The 18,599-nt window shown below is 42.1% G+C and overlaps 1 protein-coding gene across 7 annotated transcripts in view; it reads left to right on the forward strand.

The window, feature by feature from the left end:
- The window catches only part of LOC121282775 (protein CASP-like), a 698,867-nt gene that overhangs the window by 466,259 nt on the left and 214,009 nt on the right, over nucleotides 1–18,599 (forward strand). For 4 of the 7 annotated variants that reach the window (XM_041196551.1, XM_041196546.1, XM_041196550.1 and 1 more), the window contains 3 exons: nucleotides 277–1,091; nucleotides 4,931–5,017; nucleotides 5,853–6,018. The exons of 1 other annotated variant lie outside the window; for it this stretch is intronic. In XM_041196551.1, the coding sequence (XP_041052485.1) occupies nucleotides 277–1,091; nucleotides 4,931–5,017; nucleotides 5,853–6,018 (1,068 nt within the window). The remainder of the gene's footprint in view (nucleotides 1–276; nucleotides 1,092–4,930; nucleotides 5,018–5,852; nucleotides 6,019–18,599) is intronic. 2 more of the 7 variants (XM_041196549.1, XM_041196553.1) reach the window with 1 other exon arrangement.

Below are 18,599 nucleotides of genomic sequence, written 5' to 3' on the forward strand. Positions count from 1 at the left end.
TACCCTTCATTCTATTTGGCCTGTCCTCATTCTTCCTAACAAAATGTAATCATTTCATACTTCACTGCATTAGTTTCATCTTCCACATGTCCAACTAATGTAACTGCCTGTCTATATCCTCTTGAAGTCTCATTTCACATTTGTTTTCCCTGGCAAATTTGCTGTATTGATAGAAGTTCTTTTATGGCCTTATGAGTGGTAAGAATTTGAGAACAGATCCATGATAAAACTGCCACTGTTAAAATAAATTTTCAAATGTTTTTTGTTTTGTTACAGTTGATTCAGCTCAGCCACCCTGCACGTCTAGCAGTGGTGGTTCAGATGAAGCAATTTGGTCAATATTGGAACAGGCCCGGCGTGAGATGGAAGCTCAGAAGGCAGGCCTTGAGCCGACACCGAAGCCAACACCAGTTACTCAAGCTGACTTGGTCCTCCATTCGTCCAAAGCAGCATCATCTTCCTCCTCATCATTCTCTTCCTCACTAATAGCCATGAAAAAGCCTTTCACGGTGGATTCCAGCAACAGTTCAACACAAACTTCTCATGGATTTAAAAAAGAAGCATTGCATGATTCATGCTCCTCAGAGCACCATGGGGTAGTAGACACACCACATAATATGCTCAAGCAAGTTAAAAATGAGTTGGGACGAAGTAGTATATGGAGGGACCAGTGGTGGAACACAGTTTGCCCTGACAGAAGAAATTCAGCCTTTTCAGAAGATGGAAGAGCAGAGGAAGCTTGCACTGGGAGGGAAAGAATTAGTAATCCAAGCAGACTGGAGAGAAATGCTTTGCAAGGACCTGCTGCTTCTGACCACTGGAAGGACTGGCAAAATGCAGAGTCGCCATACTCTCAAGCCTCTGATTTAGGCACCGTGATTGCAAGTAGCAGTGTGACCCCACAGAGCAGCCCCCTGCCTTCCTCACCTCTTGTTCCTGTCTCTAAACCGCATAAGCCCTCTGTCCCACCATTAACACCAGAGCAGTATGAGATCTACATGTACCAGGAAGTGGACACAGCTGAGCTGACGCGACAGGTGAAGGAAAAGTTGGCCAAGAATGGGATCTGCCAGAGGATCTTTGGGGAAAAGGTAAGCCATTTCTAAAAACATCTTGTTCTTTAAAATAGTTTATTCAGGCATCTTATGAGAAATATGTGTATTGTTAAGATTTGGGTCTCCTCCCAATATTTATAATTTGAATTCAGAACCCAAAAGCTGTTCCCTTCCATAAGCAGATAAGTACAAAGTGAAAAATTCAAGAGTACTGTAGCTGTATATGTTAAGCTACTTACTGTGCAGTACTTTTTTAGTTTCAGATATACACCACAAATCTTGAGTCAAACTTTTTGACTTGTTTCCCTCCAACTCTGGCCTACTTTACATGCCCCAGTTCTTTTCTCCCACCATTGGCAACCATGCTTACAACAATCTAGGCTCTAAGCTTCAAACTTCACTCCCACACATCTTCACGCCTCACACCTGCGTGTAGAGCCGGAAGTCGTAGGTAGGGTTCTAAATGAATACTTTCTGTCGTTGTTCACAAGTAAGAGAGATGACGTGGGTATGGAAATCAGGTAGAAGGACTGTGATATAATTTTTTAAATTAGCATAGAAAGGGAGGAGGTTCTAAGTGGTCTGGAAGGCTTAAAAGTAGATAAATCTCCAGGCCCAGATGAAATGTATCCCAGGCTGTTGAGCGAAATAAGGGAGGAGATAGGAGGGGTGTTGGCAATAATTTTCAATACCTCCCTAGCCCAGGAGAGGTGCCAGAGGACTGGAGGACAGCCAATGTGGTACCATTATTCAAGAAGGGAGGAAGGGATAAACCAGGGAACTACAGGCCAGTCAGTCTAAACTCAGTGGTGGGGAAACTATTGGAAACAATTCTGAGGGACATAATTAATCTACACTTGGAGAGGTAGGGATTAATCAAGGACAGCCAGCATGGTTTGTTAAGAGGAGGCCATGTCTGACCAATTTGATTGAATTTTTTGAAGCGGTGACCAGGTGTGTAGATGAGGGCAATGCATTTGACTAGTCTACTTGGACTTTAGCAAGGCTTTTGATAAGGTCCTGCATGGGAGACTAGATAACGAAGATAAGAGCCCATGGGATCCAATTCAATTTGGCAAATTGGATGCAGAATTGGCTGAGTGGCAGGAAGCAGAGGGTGATGGTAGAGGGGTGTTTTTGTGACTGGATGCCTGAGTCCAGTGGGGTTCCACAGGAATCAGTGTTGGGTCCCTTGCTGTTTGTGGTATATATAAACAATTTAGACTTGAATGTAGGAGGGTTGATCAGTAAGTTCGCGGATGGCACGAAAATTGGTGGGGTGGTAAATAGTGAGGAGGGTAGCCTTAGATTACAGGAGGATATAGACGAGCTGGTCAGATGGGCTGATCAGTGGCAAATGGAATTTAATCCAGATAAGTTTGAGGTAATGCACTTGGGCAGAACAAACAAGGCATGGGAATACACGATGAATGGTAGGACCTTGGGAAGTACCGAGGATCAGAGGGTCCTTGGTGTACAAGTCCACCGGTCCCTTAAGGTAGCGGGACAGGTAGATAAGGTGGTTAAGAAGGCAGGTGGGATACTTGCCTTTATTAGCTGAGGCATAGAATATAATGCAGGGAGATTATGCTGGAATTGTATAAAACGCTAATTAGGCCACAGGTAGAGTATTGCGTGCAGTTCTGGAATCCGCATTATAGGAAGGATGTGATTGCGCTAGAGAGAATGCAGAGGAGATTTACCAGGATGTTGCCTGGGCTAGAGAGTTTTAGTTATGAGGAGAGATTGGATAGACTGGGGTTATTTTCCCTGGAACAAAGGAGATCGAGGGTGGACATGATTGAGGTGTATAAAATTATGAGGGACGTAGATAGGGCTGACAGGAAGGAACTTTTCCCCTTGGTGAAGGGATCAATAACCAGAGGGCATAGATTTCAGGTAAGGAGCAGGAGGTTTAGAGGGGATGTGAGGAAGAACTTTTTCACCCAGAGGGTGTTGGGAATCTGGAACTCACTGCCTGAAAGGGTGATAGAAGCAGAAACCCTCATAACATTTAAGAAGTATTTGGATGTGCACTTACGATGCCATGGCATACAAGGCTATGGGCCTAGTGCTGGAAAATGGGATTAGAATAGTTAGGTACTTGTTTGACTGGTGCAGACTCGATGGGCCGAAGGGCCTTTTTCAGTGCTGTAGACCTCTATGACTAATTCTTCACTTGTTTTTCCTCCTTTTAAGATGCATCTTAAAAACCTATGTCTTTGACCAAGGCCACTTGTCCTAATATCTCCTTCATGTCGCAGAATCAATTTTTAATCTTATTCCGCTCCTATGAAATGCCTTGGGATGTTTTGCTCCACTTTACCAGCTATGGCTCAGGTGGTGGCACGCTCACCTCTGAATCTCAGGTTTCCAGGGTTGGGGTCCCACTCCAGGGCTTCAGCACAAAAATCAAGGCTGACACTCCAGTGTAGAAACTGAGGAAGCACTGCATTGTCAGAAGTGCTATCTCTTAGTTGAGATGTTAATCCATCTGCCCACTTGGGTGGATTTAATGGATCCAATGGCACTATTTTGAAGAAGAGCAGGGGAGTTTTCCCCTGTGTCCTTGGGACCAACATTTATCCCTCAATCACATCACAAAACAGATTATATGGTCATTATCACATATCTGTTTGTGGGAGTTTGTTGAGCACGTATTAGTTTCCACGTTTCCTGCATTACAGCAGTGACTGCACTTGAAAAAATACTTCATTGGCTGTGAAGCGCTTTGAGACGTCCAGTGGTCGTGAAAAGTGCTATATAATTGCAAGCTTTTTTTCATGGGACGGCACTATGTAAATGCAAGTTGTTACTGTTATCTTGGACTGTTTTTAAAAACAAAGTGCTTTAGATATTGCTGACTGTTCAAAAGTAACATTACTCACATTTTAATAAGGATTGTTGTAGTCTTTTTTCTAATGAGTTCCAAGCATTTTAACATGGTTCCTGTTTCCAGTCACACATTCTGTACAATACCTACATGCATAGATCTATGTGTATGTACAGTCTATGTGTATATTTGAATGTAATTGTGATACAAAGTTTATTTCAGCTCTTAATCATTTGCTAAACTTACAGAAGCTTTAACCTCAGAGCAGTTTACAAAGAATAATGCTGTTAACAGTTTAGTTACAGCATCCAATTTATTTGTTAGTATGCTTCATCATTAAACTGTCCACGCTTGCTGTGTGTGCAGTCCCAACCCTACTTCAGAATATTTACAATATTGTCAAAAGTGCCAATGTGACAAATGTAGCACTGTTTGGGACTGAAGCTTCTATATTATTGCACTAGTGGTTTACTGTATTGTACATACATGTGTCCCATGCTGGCTGTAATATTTCTTTTAGTAAAGCTAAAACATCGATGACAAAAGATTTCTTCTTTTAGAGCAACACAAATCTCCAGTTAGCCAAGTTACTGGCTAATTCTGTTGCCATTAAAAAGTAGGAAACATATTATTGTTCTAGTTTAACTGAAATGTAATGGTATATCACCTTACAAGATAATTTGACTTGTTTTTAAGATTCTGCAGGTTAACTGGAGAATGGGTCATAGCCAGTGCCAAGATCTAGTATTTGTCTCCACAAATAAGTTGTGCTCAGCATCACAAATGGAAAGTGCTTTGGTATATTTCACTGCTGTCCACCAGCGAACCTTTATACCAAGTTAACCAGATTATAAATTCTGATTTAGTTTGTTTTTTATATGACCACGTAAGGGTGGAACTGTGAAAAACAAGCTTCTGTGTTCCCACATCAGAAGGTGTGGTTTCCATTATACAATGGTTCTGGCTTCTCAAACAATGTCATAGCACCAGTGTGATAACACTTAGAAGGGAACTATTTATCATTCTAATTGTCATCACTCAGGTGTTGCGTCTGACTACACAACCATTCAGCTCCGCACCGGCCACATCAAATGACTACAGTGGAGCATTCTGCACTGGAGCAACACCGGTAAGTCCCTGATTAATTCTTCAGAAAGTCCATCTTCTTATTAAAAGAAAAGTTGCAGGCCAGAACCATTGTATAAACATTATAATAAAAAGAAAAATATTAAAACGTTATAATGGTGAAATCAGACCTAGATAACACAGTTACCTTGTTTTACTTTATATGGCTATTGTCTGCCATTGTAAAGTCTTACATAACACTAGGATCAGCACAGTATCCTCTGTTTATACAGGAAATTGAGAGGCTTGGTAAAATTCAGGCAGTGTAACAAGTCTGAGATCTACTGGTTTTAGAATCTAAATAAGTAGTTCTTTTGCATATCAGTGGGCCAGTTGATATTGTTTGACATTAAGTAATGTTATACAGCAGAACTCATTTTCTACCAGAAAAATGGAGAATTAGAGCATTATTTGGGGCTTCTTCGATAAGTGACTGAAATATTAGAACGTGAAAGAAAGGAATGAGAAAAAGTTAAAAAGGCAAGGAAGAAATAAACATAAATGAGGCAGAAAAGCAAATGAAATTATTGAAAGCAACAAAACTGTATGTAAAATGGAGTAGGAGATAAATAACACCAGTGGTCCAGATTATTGCCAGAAAATTGATGCTTTCCTTATAGCTGTCTGCATCAGTGACTTTGAAATCTGGATCAGTAACCCATCAAAATAACTTGTGATCCTTGAAATGACTTTCAACACTTGGATGCATTTTGCATGTTTATAAATGTAAAACTGTGTAGCATTTATTTCTATTAGCAAAGTCAAAAAAAATTAAGAGAAAACATAATTACTCACAAAGCTCTTTGTTTCTCTTTGTCATGCCCTACACTTTTTCTTAGGTTTTGGGTCTGTCACAAGGGAGTGTCAGTGATATGCTGTCTAGGCCCAAGCCTTGGAGTAAATTGACTCAGAAAGGCCGAGAACCCTTTATTCGTATGCAGCTGTGGCTGAATGGTGAGCTGGGACAGAGTGTTCTTCCATCCCAGGTCCAGCAACCAGGACAAGGTAGGTCAGAGAGACCATGTGCATGTACAGTATTAAAACATAACTGGTTCCTACATCTGTGTTAACAGAATTATTGACCACTATCTTGTGGCTGTTCACGTAGCCATGGTGATACGGAATATAATTAGTCTATCTTTAGTTTAAAAAGCTATTTCTTTATAATGTCCCAGTCCCATTTTCCTGCTGTCTCCCTATACCCTTTCATATTTTTCTTCTTTAGCAATTAGCTAGTGATATTTTGAACATTCTAATCAGTTTAGCAACAATTACTATTAGTGGCAAAGCATTCCAATTATTTTTGCATGGAAATGTTCTTTCTAATCAGAATGGGTGTGTAATTGACAAATGAATTTCATTAGATAAATGCGAGGTGGCTCATTTTGATGGGAGGAATAAGGAGGCAACTTACACCTTAGAAAATAAGTGTTGAACTGAGGCAGAGGAGCAAAGGGATCTGGCGGTACAGATGTACAAATCACAAAGTAGGACTGCAGGTTAATATGGCCATAAAGAGAGCAAACAAAACATTGGGTTTCATTTCTGGAGGAATAGAATTGCAAAACAGAGTAGTTTAATTAAATTTTGTACAGCTTTGGTTAGACCACACAGAGTCATAGTCATTTGGTCACAGGAGGAGGCCATTTGGCCCATTGAATCCATGTCGAATCTCTGCAAAGCAATCTTGTCAGTCCCACTTCCATTGCTTGATCTCTGGAGCCTGGCAGGTTTATTTCCTTCAAGTACGCATCCAATTTCCTTTTGAAATTATTTATTGTTTCCTCTTTTACCATTCTCATAGGCAGTGAGTTCCAGGTCATTACAACTCACTGCATAAAAAAGTTCTTTCTCGCTTTCCCCTAAGTTTTCATATGCTTTGCTACCACTCTCTCAGTGTGTCCTGCCACATGCACCGCACACTCTTTAGAACTGTACCATTAAGTCTATATTGTCTCTCTCTATTCCTTCTATCAAAATGTATCACCTCACACTATTCAGTATTCAATTTCATTTGTCACTTGCATGCCCATTCTGGTGGCTTATCTATGTCATGTTGCAGGCAATTCATAAGAACATAAGAAATAGAAGCACCAGTAGGCCATTCAGCCCTTCAAGCCTGCCCTGCCATTCAATAGGATCATGGCTGATTGGCCCCAGGTCTCAACTTCTCTTTCGTGCCAGCTCCCCATAGCCTCCAACTCCCTGATATTTCAAAAATGTGTCTACCTCCCCTTTAAATACTTTTGGTGATCTAGATCTCCATAACTCTCTGGGGTAGAGAATTCCAGACATTCACTACCTTCTGAGAGAAGAAATTCCTTTGCATCTCACTTTTAATTGAGTGTCCTGTCATTCTGTAACTATGTCCCCTAGTTTGAGATTCCTCCACGAGTGGAAACATCTTCTCAACATCTACCCTGTCAGGCTCCCTCAGAATATTGTATGTTCATCTTCTAAACTCTAATGAATAAAGGCCTAACCTGTTTAGCCGTTCTTGATAAGTCAACCCCTTCACCCCAGTAATCATCCTAGTCAATCTCTTTTGAACTGCCTCCAATGCCAGTATATCCTTTCTTAAATATGGGGACCAAAACTCTGCACAGTACTCCTGGTGTGGCCTCACCAACACTGTGTATAGTTGTATCAAGACTTGCCTATTTTTAAACTCCAATCCCCTAGCAATACAGCCCAAAATTTCATATGCCTTCTTAATTACTTGCTGCACCTGCATGCTAACCTTTTGTGTTTCATGCATAAGAACACCCAGATCCCCCTGTGCTGCACTTTTTTGGGTCTCTCTCCATTTAAAGAATAGTCTGCCTTTTGATTCTTCCTACCAAAGTGCATGACCTCACACTTTCCTACAGTAAACTTCCATCTGCCAAGTTTTTGCCCACACCCTCAACCTATCTATATCCCCTTGCAGATTGTTTATGTTCTCATCACAACATGCCCTCCCACCTATTTTTGTATCATCAGCAAATTTGGATACATCACACTCTGTCCCCACCTCCAAGTCATTAATATAGATAGTAAATAATTGAGGCCCTCGGACTGATCCTTGTGGCGCTCCACTAGTTAGGTCTTTCTAACCTGAAAAAGACCCATTAATCGACTCTGTCTTCTGTGTGTTAACAAATCCTCCATCCATGCTAAAGTATTACCCCCAATACTGTGGGCTCCTTGTGAAATAACCTTTTATGTGACACTTTATCAAATGCCTTCTGAAAATCAAATACGTTACATCTACCGGTTCCCCTTTATCAACTATGCTTGTTATATCCTCAAAAACTCTAGAAAATTTGTCAAACATGATTTCCCTTTCAAAAAACCATGTTGACTCTGTTTGATTGCGTTAAACTTTTCTAAATGTCCAGCTACTTCTTCTTTAATAATGGACTCTAGCTTTTTCCCAACTACAGATGTTAGGCTGACTGGCCTATAGTTTCTGCTTTTTGTCTCTCTCCCTTTTTGAACAAGGGCATCACATTAGCGGTTTTCCAATCCGCTGGGACCCTCCCGGAATCCAGTGAGTTCTGGAATGTTTCGACCATTACCTCCACTATCACTGCAGCCACTTCCTTTAAAACCCTTGGATGCAGGCCATCAGGTTCTGGTGACTTGTCTGCTGTTAGTCCCATTAGTTTGTCAAATACTTGTCCCTCGTGGTAGAGACTGTTACAAGATCTTTCCTCCCATTAGCTCCTTGCTTAATTGATAACTTTGGGATGTTTATAGTGTCCTCCACTGTGAAGTCCGATGCAGCATATTGGTTTAAATTATTTGCCATTTTCGTATTCCCTGCTATCAATTCTCCAGTCACGTCCTCCAAGGGTCCCACGCTCACTTTAGCCACTCTCTTTCTTTTTATATACCCGTGGAAGCTCTTTCTGTTTGATTTTATATTTCTTGCCAATTTACTTTTTCAATCAATTTTCTCCCTCTTTATTAGCTTTTTAGTCATCCGCTGCTGGTTCGTAAAAAAAAATTCCCAATTCTCTGGCCTACCAATAGTTTTCGCCGGTTTGTATACCTTAGTTTTTGATTGGATACTCCCCTTGACTACCTTTGTTAACCAGGGTGGTTTGTCCCTCTCATCGTGTCCTTGTTTTTGACCGGGATAAATTTTTGCTGAGCATTATGAAATTTCTGCTTAAATTTCTACCACTGTTCATCTTCATCCACTGACCTTGCCCTTAATCTATTTTCCCAGCCCGCTTTAGACAACTCATTATTCATACCTCTGTAATTGCTCTTATTTAAGTTGAGAGCATTGGTTTGAGACCCGAGTTACTTGCCCTCAAACTGAATATGAAATTCTACCATGTTGTGATCACTACTCCCTAGAGAATCCTTAACTACAATGTCACTTATTAATCGCACCTCATTATACATTACTAAATCTAAAATAGGTTCTGCAACATATTGCTCAAAGAATCAATCCCTGATGCACTGTACAGATTCGGCTTCCATGTTACCCTTGCCAATATGATTTGTCCAGTCAATATGCAGATTAAAATTACCCATGACAATTGTAGTGCCCTTCTTACACACCTTCATTATTCCCCAATTTATACTTTGTCCTACGGTGATGCAACTCATCGGGCACCAATAGGCGACTCCCACCTGTGACTTCTTCCCCTTGCTATTCCTTATTTCCACCCAAACTGATTCCACATTGCGATCTGTTGTACCTATGTCCCTATTTGCCACCGCACTGATACCTTCCTTTGTTATCAAAGCTACTTCACCTCTTTTTTCCTTTTTGCCTATTTTTCCGGGACGTCAAATGCCCTTGAATATTGAGTTCCCAATATTGGCCACCCTGCAACCATGTCTCTGTAATAGCTATTTTCTGCCCCTTCTTCTCACAATTTGATTATTATTTGCCTCTTTACTACCCTGCACCTCTGCCCTCTCATTTCTGTTTAATTTTTTAAACTTCCCTTCAATTGAACCCTGCCCCCCATTAATTAATTTAAAGTCCTATCTACAACCCTAGTTATACGATTCACCAGAATACTGGTCCCAACATGGTTCAAATGAAGCCCGTCCCAAAGGAACAGTTCTTGCATTCCCCAGGACTGGTGCTAGTGCCTCATGAATCGGAACCCATTTCTCCACACCAGTCTTTGAGCCATGCATTTACCTCTCTAATCTTATTTACCCTATGCCAATTTGCACATGGTTCAGGTAGTAATCTGGAGATTATTACCCTAGTGGTTCTGCTTTTAATTTAGCCCTAAGATGCTTATACTCCCTTAGCAGTATCTCTTTCCTAGTCCTACCTATATGGACCACGACAACTGGATCCTTCCCCTCCCACTCCAAGGTTCTCTGAAGCCCAGAAGAGGTGTCCTTATCTTTGGCACCAGGTAGGCAACACAGCCTCCGGAACCCTCTGTCTTTGCTGCAGAGAACAGTATCATTCCCCTAATTAAGATATCCCCTATTACTACTACATTTCTCTTTTCTCCCGCTACTTGAATGGTGCTCTGTGCCACAGTTTGCTTATCATTCCTGCATCTGTGCTCTTGTCCACAACGGGAGCAAGAACCTCGTACCTATTGGACAAGGGCACTGGCCGAGGCTCCTCCAGATCTAATTCTGTATCCACATACCTGCCTCACTTACATTCACATTCTCCTGTCCCTTAACATGATCCAAATTTGATGTAATTAATCTAAGGGATGTGACTGTCCCCGAAACACAATGTCTAGGGATCTCTCCCCCTCCCTGATGTGTCGCAGTGTCCGCAGCTCACACTCCAGTTCATCAACTCTGAGCTGAAGTTTCTTGAGCAGCCAGCACTTACTGCAATGTGGTCACCGTGGATTGCACCGGTGTCCACCAGCTCCCAGATACTACAGCTGCAAGACGCTGCCTGCCCAGCCATCTCTATTGTATTTAGTTAATTCATTTGGATGTTAAAAGTGAATTTCTTAACTGTACTCTTCAGCTGTAATAACAGCTCCTGATTTAAACCACTTGGCCAATCAAAGGAGACACGGAAGAGATACCCACCAGTCACCTATGTGTTTTCCTTTGGCATCACACTTCGGCTCTGACAGGTGGAAACAGGTTGAAGGGGCTCTCTGCTGCCAGTTTTTATCTCCCGCCGCTGCTGCCCTTCTCACGCAGTTCCGCTCTCCTCGCTGTTTTACACTGAAACTCCCGGCTCTCTGCTCACTGTTTTAAACACTGAAACTCCCAGCTCTCTCCTCACTGTTTTAAACACTGAAACTCCCAGCTCTCTCCTCAACTCTCAGCTCTCTCCTTGCTATTTTAAATACTGAAAGTCCCAGCTCTCTCCTCACTGTTTTAAACAATGAAATTCCCAGCTCTCTCCTTGCTATTTTAAACACTGAAACTCCCAGCTCTCTCCTTGCTGTTTTAAACACTAAAACTCCCAGCTCTCTCATTGCTGTTTTAAACATTAAAATTCCTGGCCCACTCCTTGCTGTTTTAAACTGAAACTCCTGGCTTTCCCTTCAATGTTTTACACTGAAACTCCAGCTCTCTCCTCACTGTTTTAAACACTAAAACTCCCAGCTCTCTCCTTACTGGTTTAAACACTGAAACTCCCAGCTCTCTCCTCACTGTTTTACACTGAAACTCCCAGCTCTCTCCTCACTGTTTTAAACATTAAAACTCCTGGCTCTCTCCTTGCTGTTTTAAACTGAAACTCCTGGCTCTCCCCTCACTGTTTTACACTGAAACTCCCAGCTGTCTCCTCACTGTTATAAACACTAAAACTCTCAGCTCTCTCCTTGCCGTTTTAAACATAAAATTCCTGGCTCTCTCCTTGCTGTTTTAAACTGAAACTCCCAGCTCTCTCCTCACTGTTTTACCCTGAAACTCCCAGCTCTCTCCTCACTGTTTTAAACATCAAAACTCCCGGCTGTCTCCTTGCTGTTTTAAACATTAAAATTCCTGGCTCTTTCCTTGTTGTTTTAAACTGAAACTCCTGGCTCTCCCTTCACTGTTTTACACTGAAATTCCCAGCTCTCTCCTCACTGTTTAAACACTAAAACTCTCAGCCCTCTCCTCATTGTTTTACACTGAAATTCCCGGCTCTCCCCTTACTGTTTTACGCCGAAACTCCCAGCTCTCTCCTCGCTGTTTTAACACTGTCATATCATCCAAACTGTCTGCCACACATTCATATCACCCACACTGTGTGCCACACCTTGAAGTCTGGTATCATCAGCAAATTTTGAAATTCTGCTCTCCATTCTAAGATCCAAGTCATTTATATATAGCAAAAAGAAACAGTTGCCCAAGTACTGATCCTTGGGGAACACCACTGTGTACCATCCTCCAGTGTGAAAAATAACCATCTACCAAGAGTCACTGTTTTCTCTCCTTATGCCAATCCTTTTATCCAATTGGACACAGGTCCTCCTTTTCCATGAGCTTCTGCTTTGTCAGCTTGGAATGTTGTGCACAGTTCTGTCCCCATATTATTTCCCAAGATCAGGAATTGTTGTCCTTTTCTGTGGTGAATCTCCATTTTGTGAAGGTCGGCATATCCGCCATTTTATGAAGGTTGAGCGGGCTTATCCTTTCCTGGGGGTGGATCACCATTTTGTGAAGGTTGGGGACGGCCACTATTTTGTGAAGCTCACAGAAGGTTCTTTTCTGGGAGAATGTTGCCATTGTGTTGTATTGCCAGGTAGACACTTTGTGTAGGTAGACTGGGGAAGGGTGGGCTGCCATTTTGTGGGCTTCTACAGCAAAAACCTGGGAGAGGGAGGATGTGGGGGGTGGGGTGATGTGTGGAATCTTGTGACGAGGTGGGGGGGGTGAAATGAGTGCGGATGAATGTAGCCCCTGTCCCTGTGACCACCTATGAACCTGCAGATGATCGTGCAGAGACCGTGGTAATGTTTCACGGCAGAACCTGGCCACGAATTGTCCTGGAATCCCTTGCCATTGGAATAAGGCCCTGCTAAGTGGTGATCGGTATGTGACAGATCCTCCACATTAGAAACTTCACGCATAGGCATCTCCCACTCGTTAAAATTAAGTTTGGAAGCTGGAACGTCAGGACCCTCATGGGCAACCTCAACAATCACAGACCTGAGCGCTACACCTTCATCATAGCTTAGGAACTCGGACATCTTGACATTAACGTTACTGCCCTATGTGAGACACAACATACCGGAGAAGGTCAACTGTAGGTGCATGTTGGAAGGTCCATCCTTTTCTGAAAGAGCTTCCCAGAAGAGGAACAGCGACTCAATGGGGTGGACTCAAAAATGAGCTTGTTTGGCACCTCAGCAGCTCTCCCTGTGGGATAAGTGAGTGCCTCACGATTGCCTGGCTCACCTTGGCGCGGAATCTGCATGCCGCCATCATCAGCGTATATACTCCTACACTTGAGGTAACAGACAAGATTAACCTTGAGCAGTCCCTAACCTGAGTCCCAGTAGGTGACAAAGTAATTTTCCTCAAAGATGTCAACACTGGAGTCAGGAAGGATACAAATCTCTGGAAGAACATGAAAGGGAAGGCAAACTCCAACAGATTCTTCTTCTTGACAAACTGTCTAGAACGTGACCTTGTCGCAACTAATACCCTGTTCCATCAGAGTGACAAATGCAAGACCTCATGGCAACACCTGCAGTCCAAACACCTGGCGCTTGCTCAACTACTTGATTGTTTAAGCAAGGGACAGCAGAGATGTCCACATTACCTGCGCCATGACAGGTACAGGAATGACCACTACCTTATCCAGTCCGTCATCCCCATTAGCTTGGCCCCCAAATAGCAGAGGCAACAGAAGCAATGCCACAAGAAAATTAACATTAAAAACCTCACAATCCCACCAAGGCAGCCCTTCTCAGTGAGCACCTCACTGTCAAACTCTAACCACCAGGGGCTATAGGGCCTGGTCAACCTAAAGCCCACCGTTACAAACACCCACAAAGAGTTGTTTCACAACCAGTATTGTGACTGGTTTGACGAAAATGACCACTTGATATAGGACATCATCGAGCTTAAGCATAAGGCTTTCACAGACTGGAAACTTCACCACGCCTCAAGAGAAAAGCAGCAGTCCTATTGGCGTCAGAAGGCAACAGTACAGTTCAAAACCCACAACATGAAGAACAAATGGTGGGCAGAAAGACCACAAAAGATACAACACAGACACAGCCAATTTCTTCAAGGCTGTCAAGATAACTCACAGCTCAAGCACTCAAGAAGGGAGACATGTCCAATTGTGGTAACTACAGAGGAGTCTCCCTGCTGTCTGCCACAGGGAAGCTCGTTGCACTGATCCTTCAATTGCCTCCTTCCAGTGGCTGAAGACCTCCTACCAGAGTCGCAGTGTGGTTCTCACCCATTGAGGGGCACCACAGACATGATCTTCACTGCACAGCAAATCCAAGCACCAGCTACTGTACATGACCTTTTTTACCTCACAAAAGCCTTTGACTCTGTCAACTGTGAAAGCTTATGGAGTATCCTCCACAAATTGGACTGCCTCAGAAATTTGTTACCATTCTCTGCCTACTCCGTGATGACATGTGATCTTCACCAGCAGAACCGTCACAGACCCTATCTCCTTGGGGACTTGGGTCAAACAAGGCTGTGTCATAGTACCAACTCTCTTCTCTGTTTTCCTCACTGTAATACTGCACCCCATCTCCAGCAAATTACCTGCAGGCACGGGGATAATCTACAGAACAGACTGGAAACTGTTCAACCTACACTGCCTTCAATCCAAAACTACAACCACTCCAATCTCAGACACAGAGCTCCAGTATGCCGATGATGCTTGTCTGTGCACTCACTCAGAAACTGAGCTCCATGTCATTGTCGACTCCTTCTTTGGAGGATGTGAGAAAATGGGCTTTTCACTAAACAGCTGGAAAACTAAGGTCCTCTTCCAACCAGCTCCCATAGAACAACACCACTTCACATCAGTTAAGATCAGCTGAGAGATCCCAGAAAATATGGACCATTTTTCATATTTTGGGAGCCTCCTCTTGATGAAGGCAGACACGGACGATGAAATTCATCATTGCCTCCAGTGTGCCAACTCAGCCTTTGGCTGATTGAGGAAAAAATTATTTGAGAATCTGGACCTCCAACCCAACGCTAAGGCCTTGGTTTATAGGGCAGCAATGATCCCCGTGTTCCTATAGACAATGGAGACTTTGACAACCTACAGCAGGCACGTTAAAGCACTAGAGAAGTACCACCAGTGGTGTCATCAAATCTGATGGCAAGAAAGGTGGTCCAACATTAGCGTCTTTACCCAAGCCAACATGCCCAGCATTGAGGTGCTAACCATTCAAAATATCATTTGTATGCCTGACGCCAGACCCCAGAACCATCCGCTCCAGTCAGAACTCGGTTGTGGTTGTAGCCTCCCAGGACAACAGAATGCTTTAAGGATGCCTTCAAAGCATTTGAAGAGGAGTGGAAGCAAGTCAAGCTCGACCCCAAGGGACTGTCTAAGAGGTTATTATAACAAGTATTTGGATGCACTGGAGAAACAAAAAAATTGATAGATTGACACCAAATTGAAAGGTTATATTTATCAGCCAGGACCGATTGAACTAGCTGGGATTCCTTTCTCTGGAAAGGATAAGGCTGAGGGCTCACTATAAATGTCTTTTAGATTATGAAGGGGTAGATGTAGAGAAAATATTTCCACTTGTCATCTTGTCACTAAGATTGAGACCATTCCTTCAGCTGCCTCTGCCATTTCCCTAGGCCATGGCTTTGAATTCACATCTCTTTGTAGTTTCTATCCTATTTCCGCTCGTGCTCTCTCCGAGGTCATTTTTTCATAATATTTCCTTGTGTGGCTAGGTGTCAAATTCTGTTTGATAGCACTCCTGTGAAGCGCCTTTGGATGTTTTACTATGTTAAAGATGCTATATAAATTCAAGTTGTCCTGTGGTCCAAAACTAGGAGCCATAAATATAACAGTCACAAAAAATCCAGCAAGGAAATCAGGAGAAACTTCTTCACTGAAAATATGGAACTTATACAGAGTAGTGAAGTGAATAGTATAGATACATTAGGATGAAGCTCAAAAGGCTCATGAGGCAAAATGTAAAGAAAGATATGCTGTTAGAATTAGATGACATTGGGTAGGAGGGGAGGATGAACATTGGCATGCATCAGTTGGGCTGAATGGCCTGTCTCTATGCTGTACATTGTATATGGTACCTTATAATCTGTCCCTTCATGTATCACATATTTATCTTGATATGGCCATTGGCCTTTATGTGCCACCCAGTGGTAATAACTATGTTTACCTTGACTGTCACTTTTATCAGTTTGAATCTCCCTATAATATCCCCATCAATCTTATTGGTCTACTCCTGCTCCTAGTTCCTATGTTTTTCCCATAGTGAGCTGCCCAAAGCTTGTGCCAGCCTACATAACAGTCACTACAATCTATTTTTTGAAGTGTTATTTTAAATTTTGGCCAAAGAAATTGTATGATCAAAAGTTTTATTATATATTTATGTATTATACATGCTTTGCAATACAGCATAAAAATCTTCAGAACTGTAGGGACTGTGTCCTCTTGGTTGCTGAGTTTATCCACTGAGTAACAGAACTTTACGGGACAGAACTTTACGGGACAAAATGGTTTGATCCCTAATCCATATTAAGTTAGCTGACTGCAGCCAGAGTAAGTGGTTGGAATTACTGAAGAATCAAATAGGCAATTTTTAACTTCTTAGGACCTTAGATAGGCTGCATGGACCAAGAAATTAGGGTGCACCCATTTTTGGGGACTTGGGCAAACCAGTCCCGGCAGCTGGATGGTTAGACCTAAGGCACACTTGATATTGGACTTCAGGTCTCGTTACCATTGAGGTGAGCTGCAGACAGTAACTGGCAGCTCACCAATGAACTAAAATTGGCAGCCGGTCACTGTAACACCTGCAGCAGCCCTCGTGAGTCTTGAAGAGTGGGGTGGGAAGCATTCAGGTCCGAAAGGAAGCTGTGGCTGGAAGGGAATGACAACATTTGGGATGAGGGTAGATGCCAGAGCCTGGCAGCAGCTGAATTCTGTTAAATGTGCGTTCGGGAAAAACATTCTAAATCTTCTAAGATCTACAGTCAAGTAAGCATGTTTTAAAACCATGTTGCTGGCGGCAGGCCTTAAGTACACCAGTTTCCCTGAGTGCTGCTGGTGCCAGTTACTTCATGGTATCCCAGTCATGAAGTAGGAGCCTCAAGCTGCTGCTAGGCCCCTAATTTGAATATGCCACGAGCCTGTTTCAGGCATGGGTGCTGCATGCTGATTTTTTTGGCCCAGATCTCTAGGCCAATGTGTTGCAATTCTGAGTGCCCCATTATGGGAAGGCTGTAAAAGAATGGGAAAAGTGCAGTGTAGATTCACTCGGATGTTACTAGGGTTGAGGGGTTACAGTTAGGAAGAGGAGCTTTGTAAATTAGGGAATAATACAAAAAATAAAGCTCCAGAGATGCTGGAATCTGAAACAACTGCCAAAACATGCTGAAAACATTTATCAGATCAAACAGTGTCTGTGGAAAAAGGAAAACAGCTAACACTTCAGGTATATAATCCTTCTTTTGCACTGATGGAGGATTATAAACTTAAAATGCTAAGTTTTTAACTCTTTCCATAGTTGCTGCATGACCCGATCAGTGTTGCCAGTGTTCTCATTTTTTTTCAGAAATTAGGACTTTCTTCACTAGAACTGAGAAGGTTCTTCAGATAATCTTGGTAGAGGTCTTTAAGATTCTGAAGGGTTTTGATAAGGTAACATGGATCAAGTGTATAGGTCAACCCAGCCTATAAAATAACCCCATTTTTTTCAGCATCTAAATGCATGTTTAGGCCTATACTTGGCATATAAGATAACCTCCACTTTTCTGCTAACAAGTTTACTCAGGCTTATCTGGAGTATACCAGTTTTCAGACATTATTCTTTTTAAATGTTGAAATGCAATTTACTTGTATGAATTCAAAAATACCGTGAGGAAACATCACTGAACTTTATAGTTACACAAAAAAGATGGTTTACAATTTTAAAACAAATCACTTATTGGAACCAAATCAAGAATTAAAACATATGTTAAATTTTTTATCCTGGTTATTAACATTTTTCTTAAAAGTTTTGTGTGAAATGTAAAACAGTCTAGTGGACAAAACTCTGTGAGTGGGGTGTTTACATTTTATCACATCGGCTCTGGGATTGCTGGAAACTGCAGTAGTTTTGCAGGGATCTTGTTATTCACTGAAGTTCAAGGCAGGGACACTGGTGGACAGTAAAAGTCTTAAAGGTAATTGGAGTTGGGTGTGCATCTAAAAAAAAAAGTCTTTGAGCCATTAATAAATGAACAGTTTTTATGTTAACCGAACTTTCACGATTTCAATTGATTTGAAAGCAGGAACATGAATTTTTATGGAGTTACATGTGCATCAATTAGTCAAATTCAGAACCTGAGGTTTCTCTATTGGTAGATTATAATAGAGAGGGAGGAAGAAGATTGAATTTTTGCAATAAAACTTAATATATGCTCAGTACATCTCTCGTTTCCTTTGCTAAGTATAGCTAGACAGGCCGAAAATAATTTAT

Source organism: Carcharodon carcharias, chromosome 10 (assembly GCF_017639515.1).
Source record: "Carcharodon carcharias isolate sCarCar2 chromosome 10, sCarCar2.pri, whole genome shotgun sequence".
NCBI classification, from domain to species: Eukaryota; Metazoa; Chordata; class Chondrichthyes; order Lamniformes; family Lamnidae; genus Carcharodon; species Carcharodon carcharias.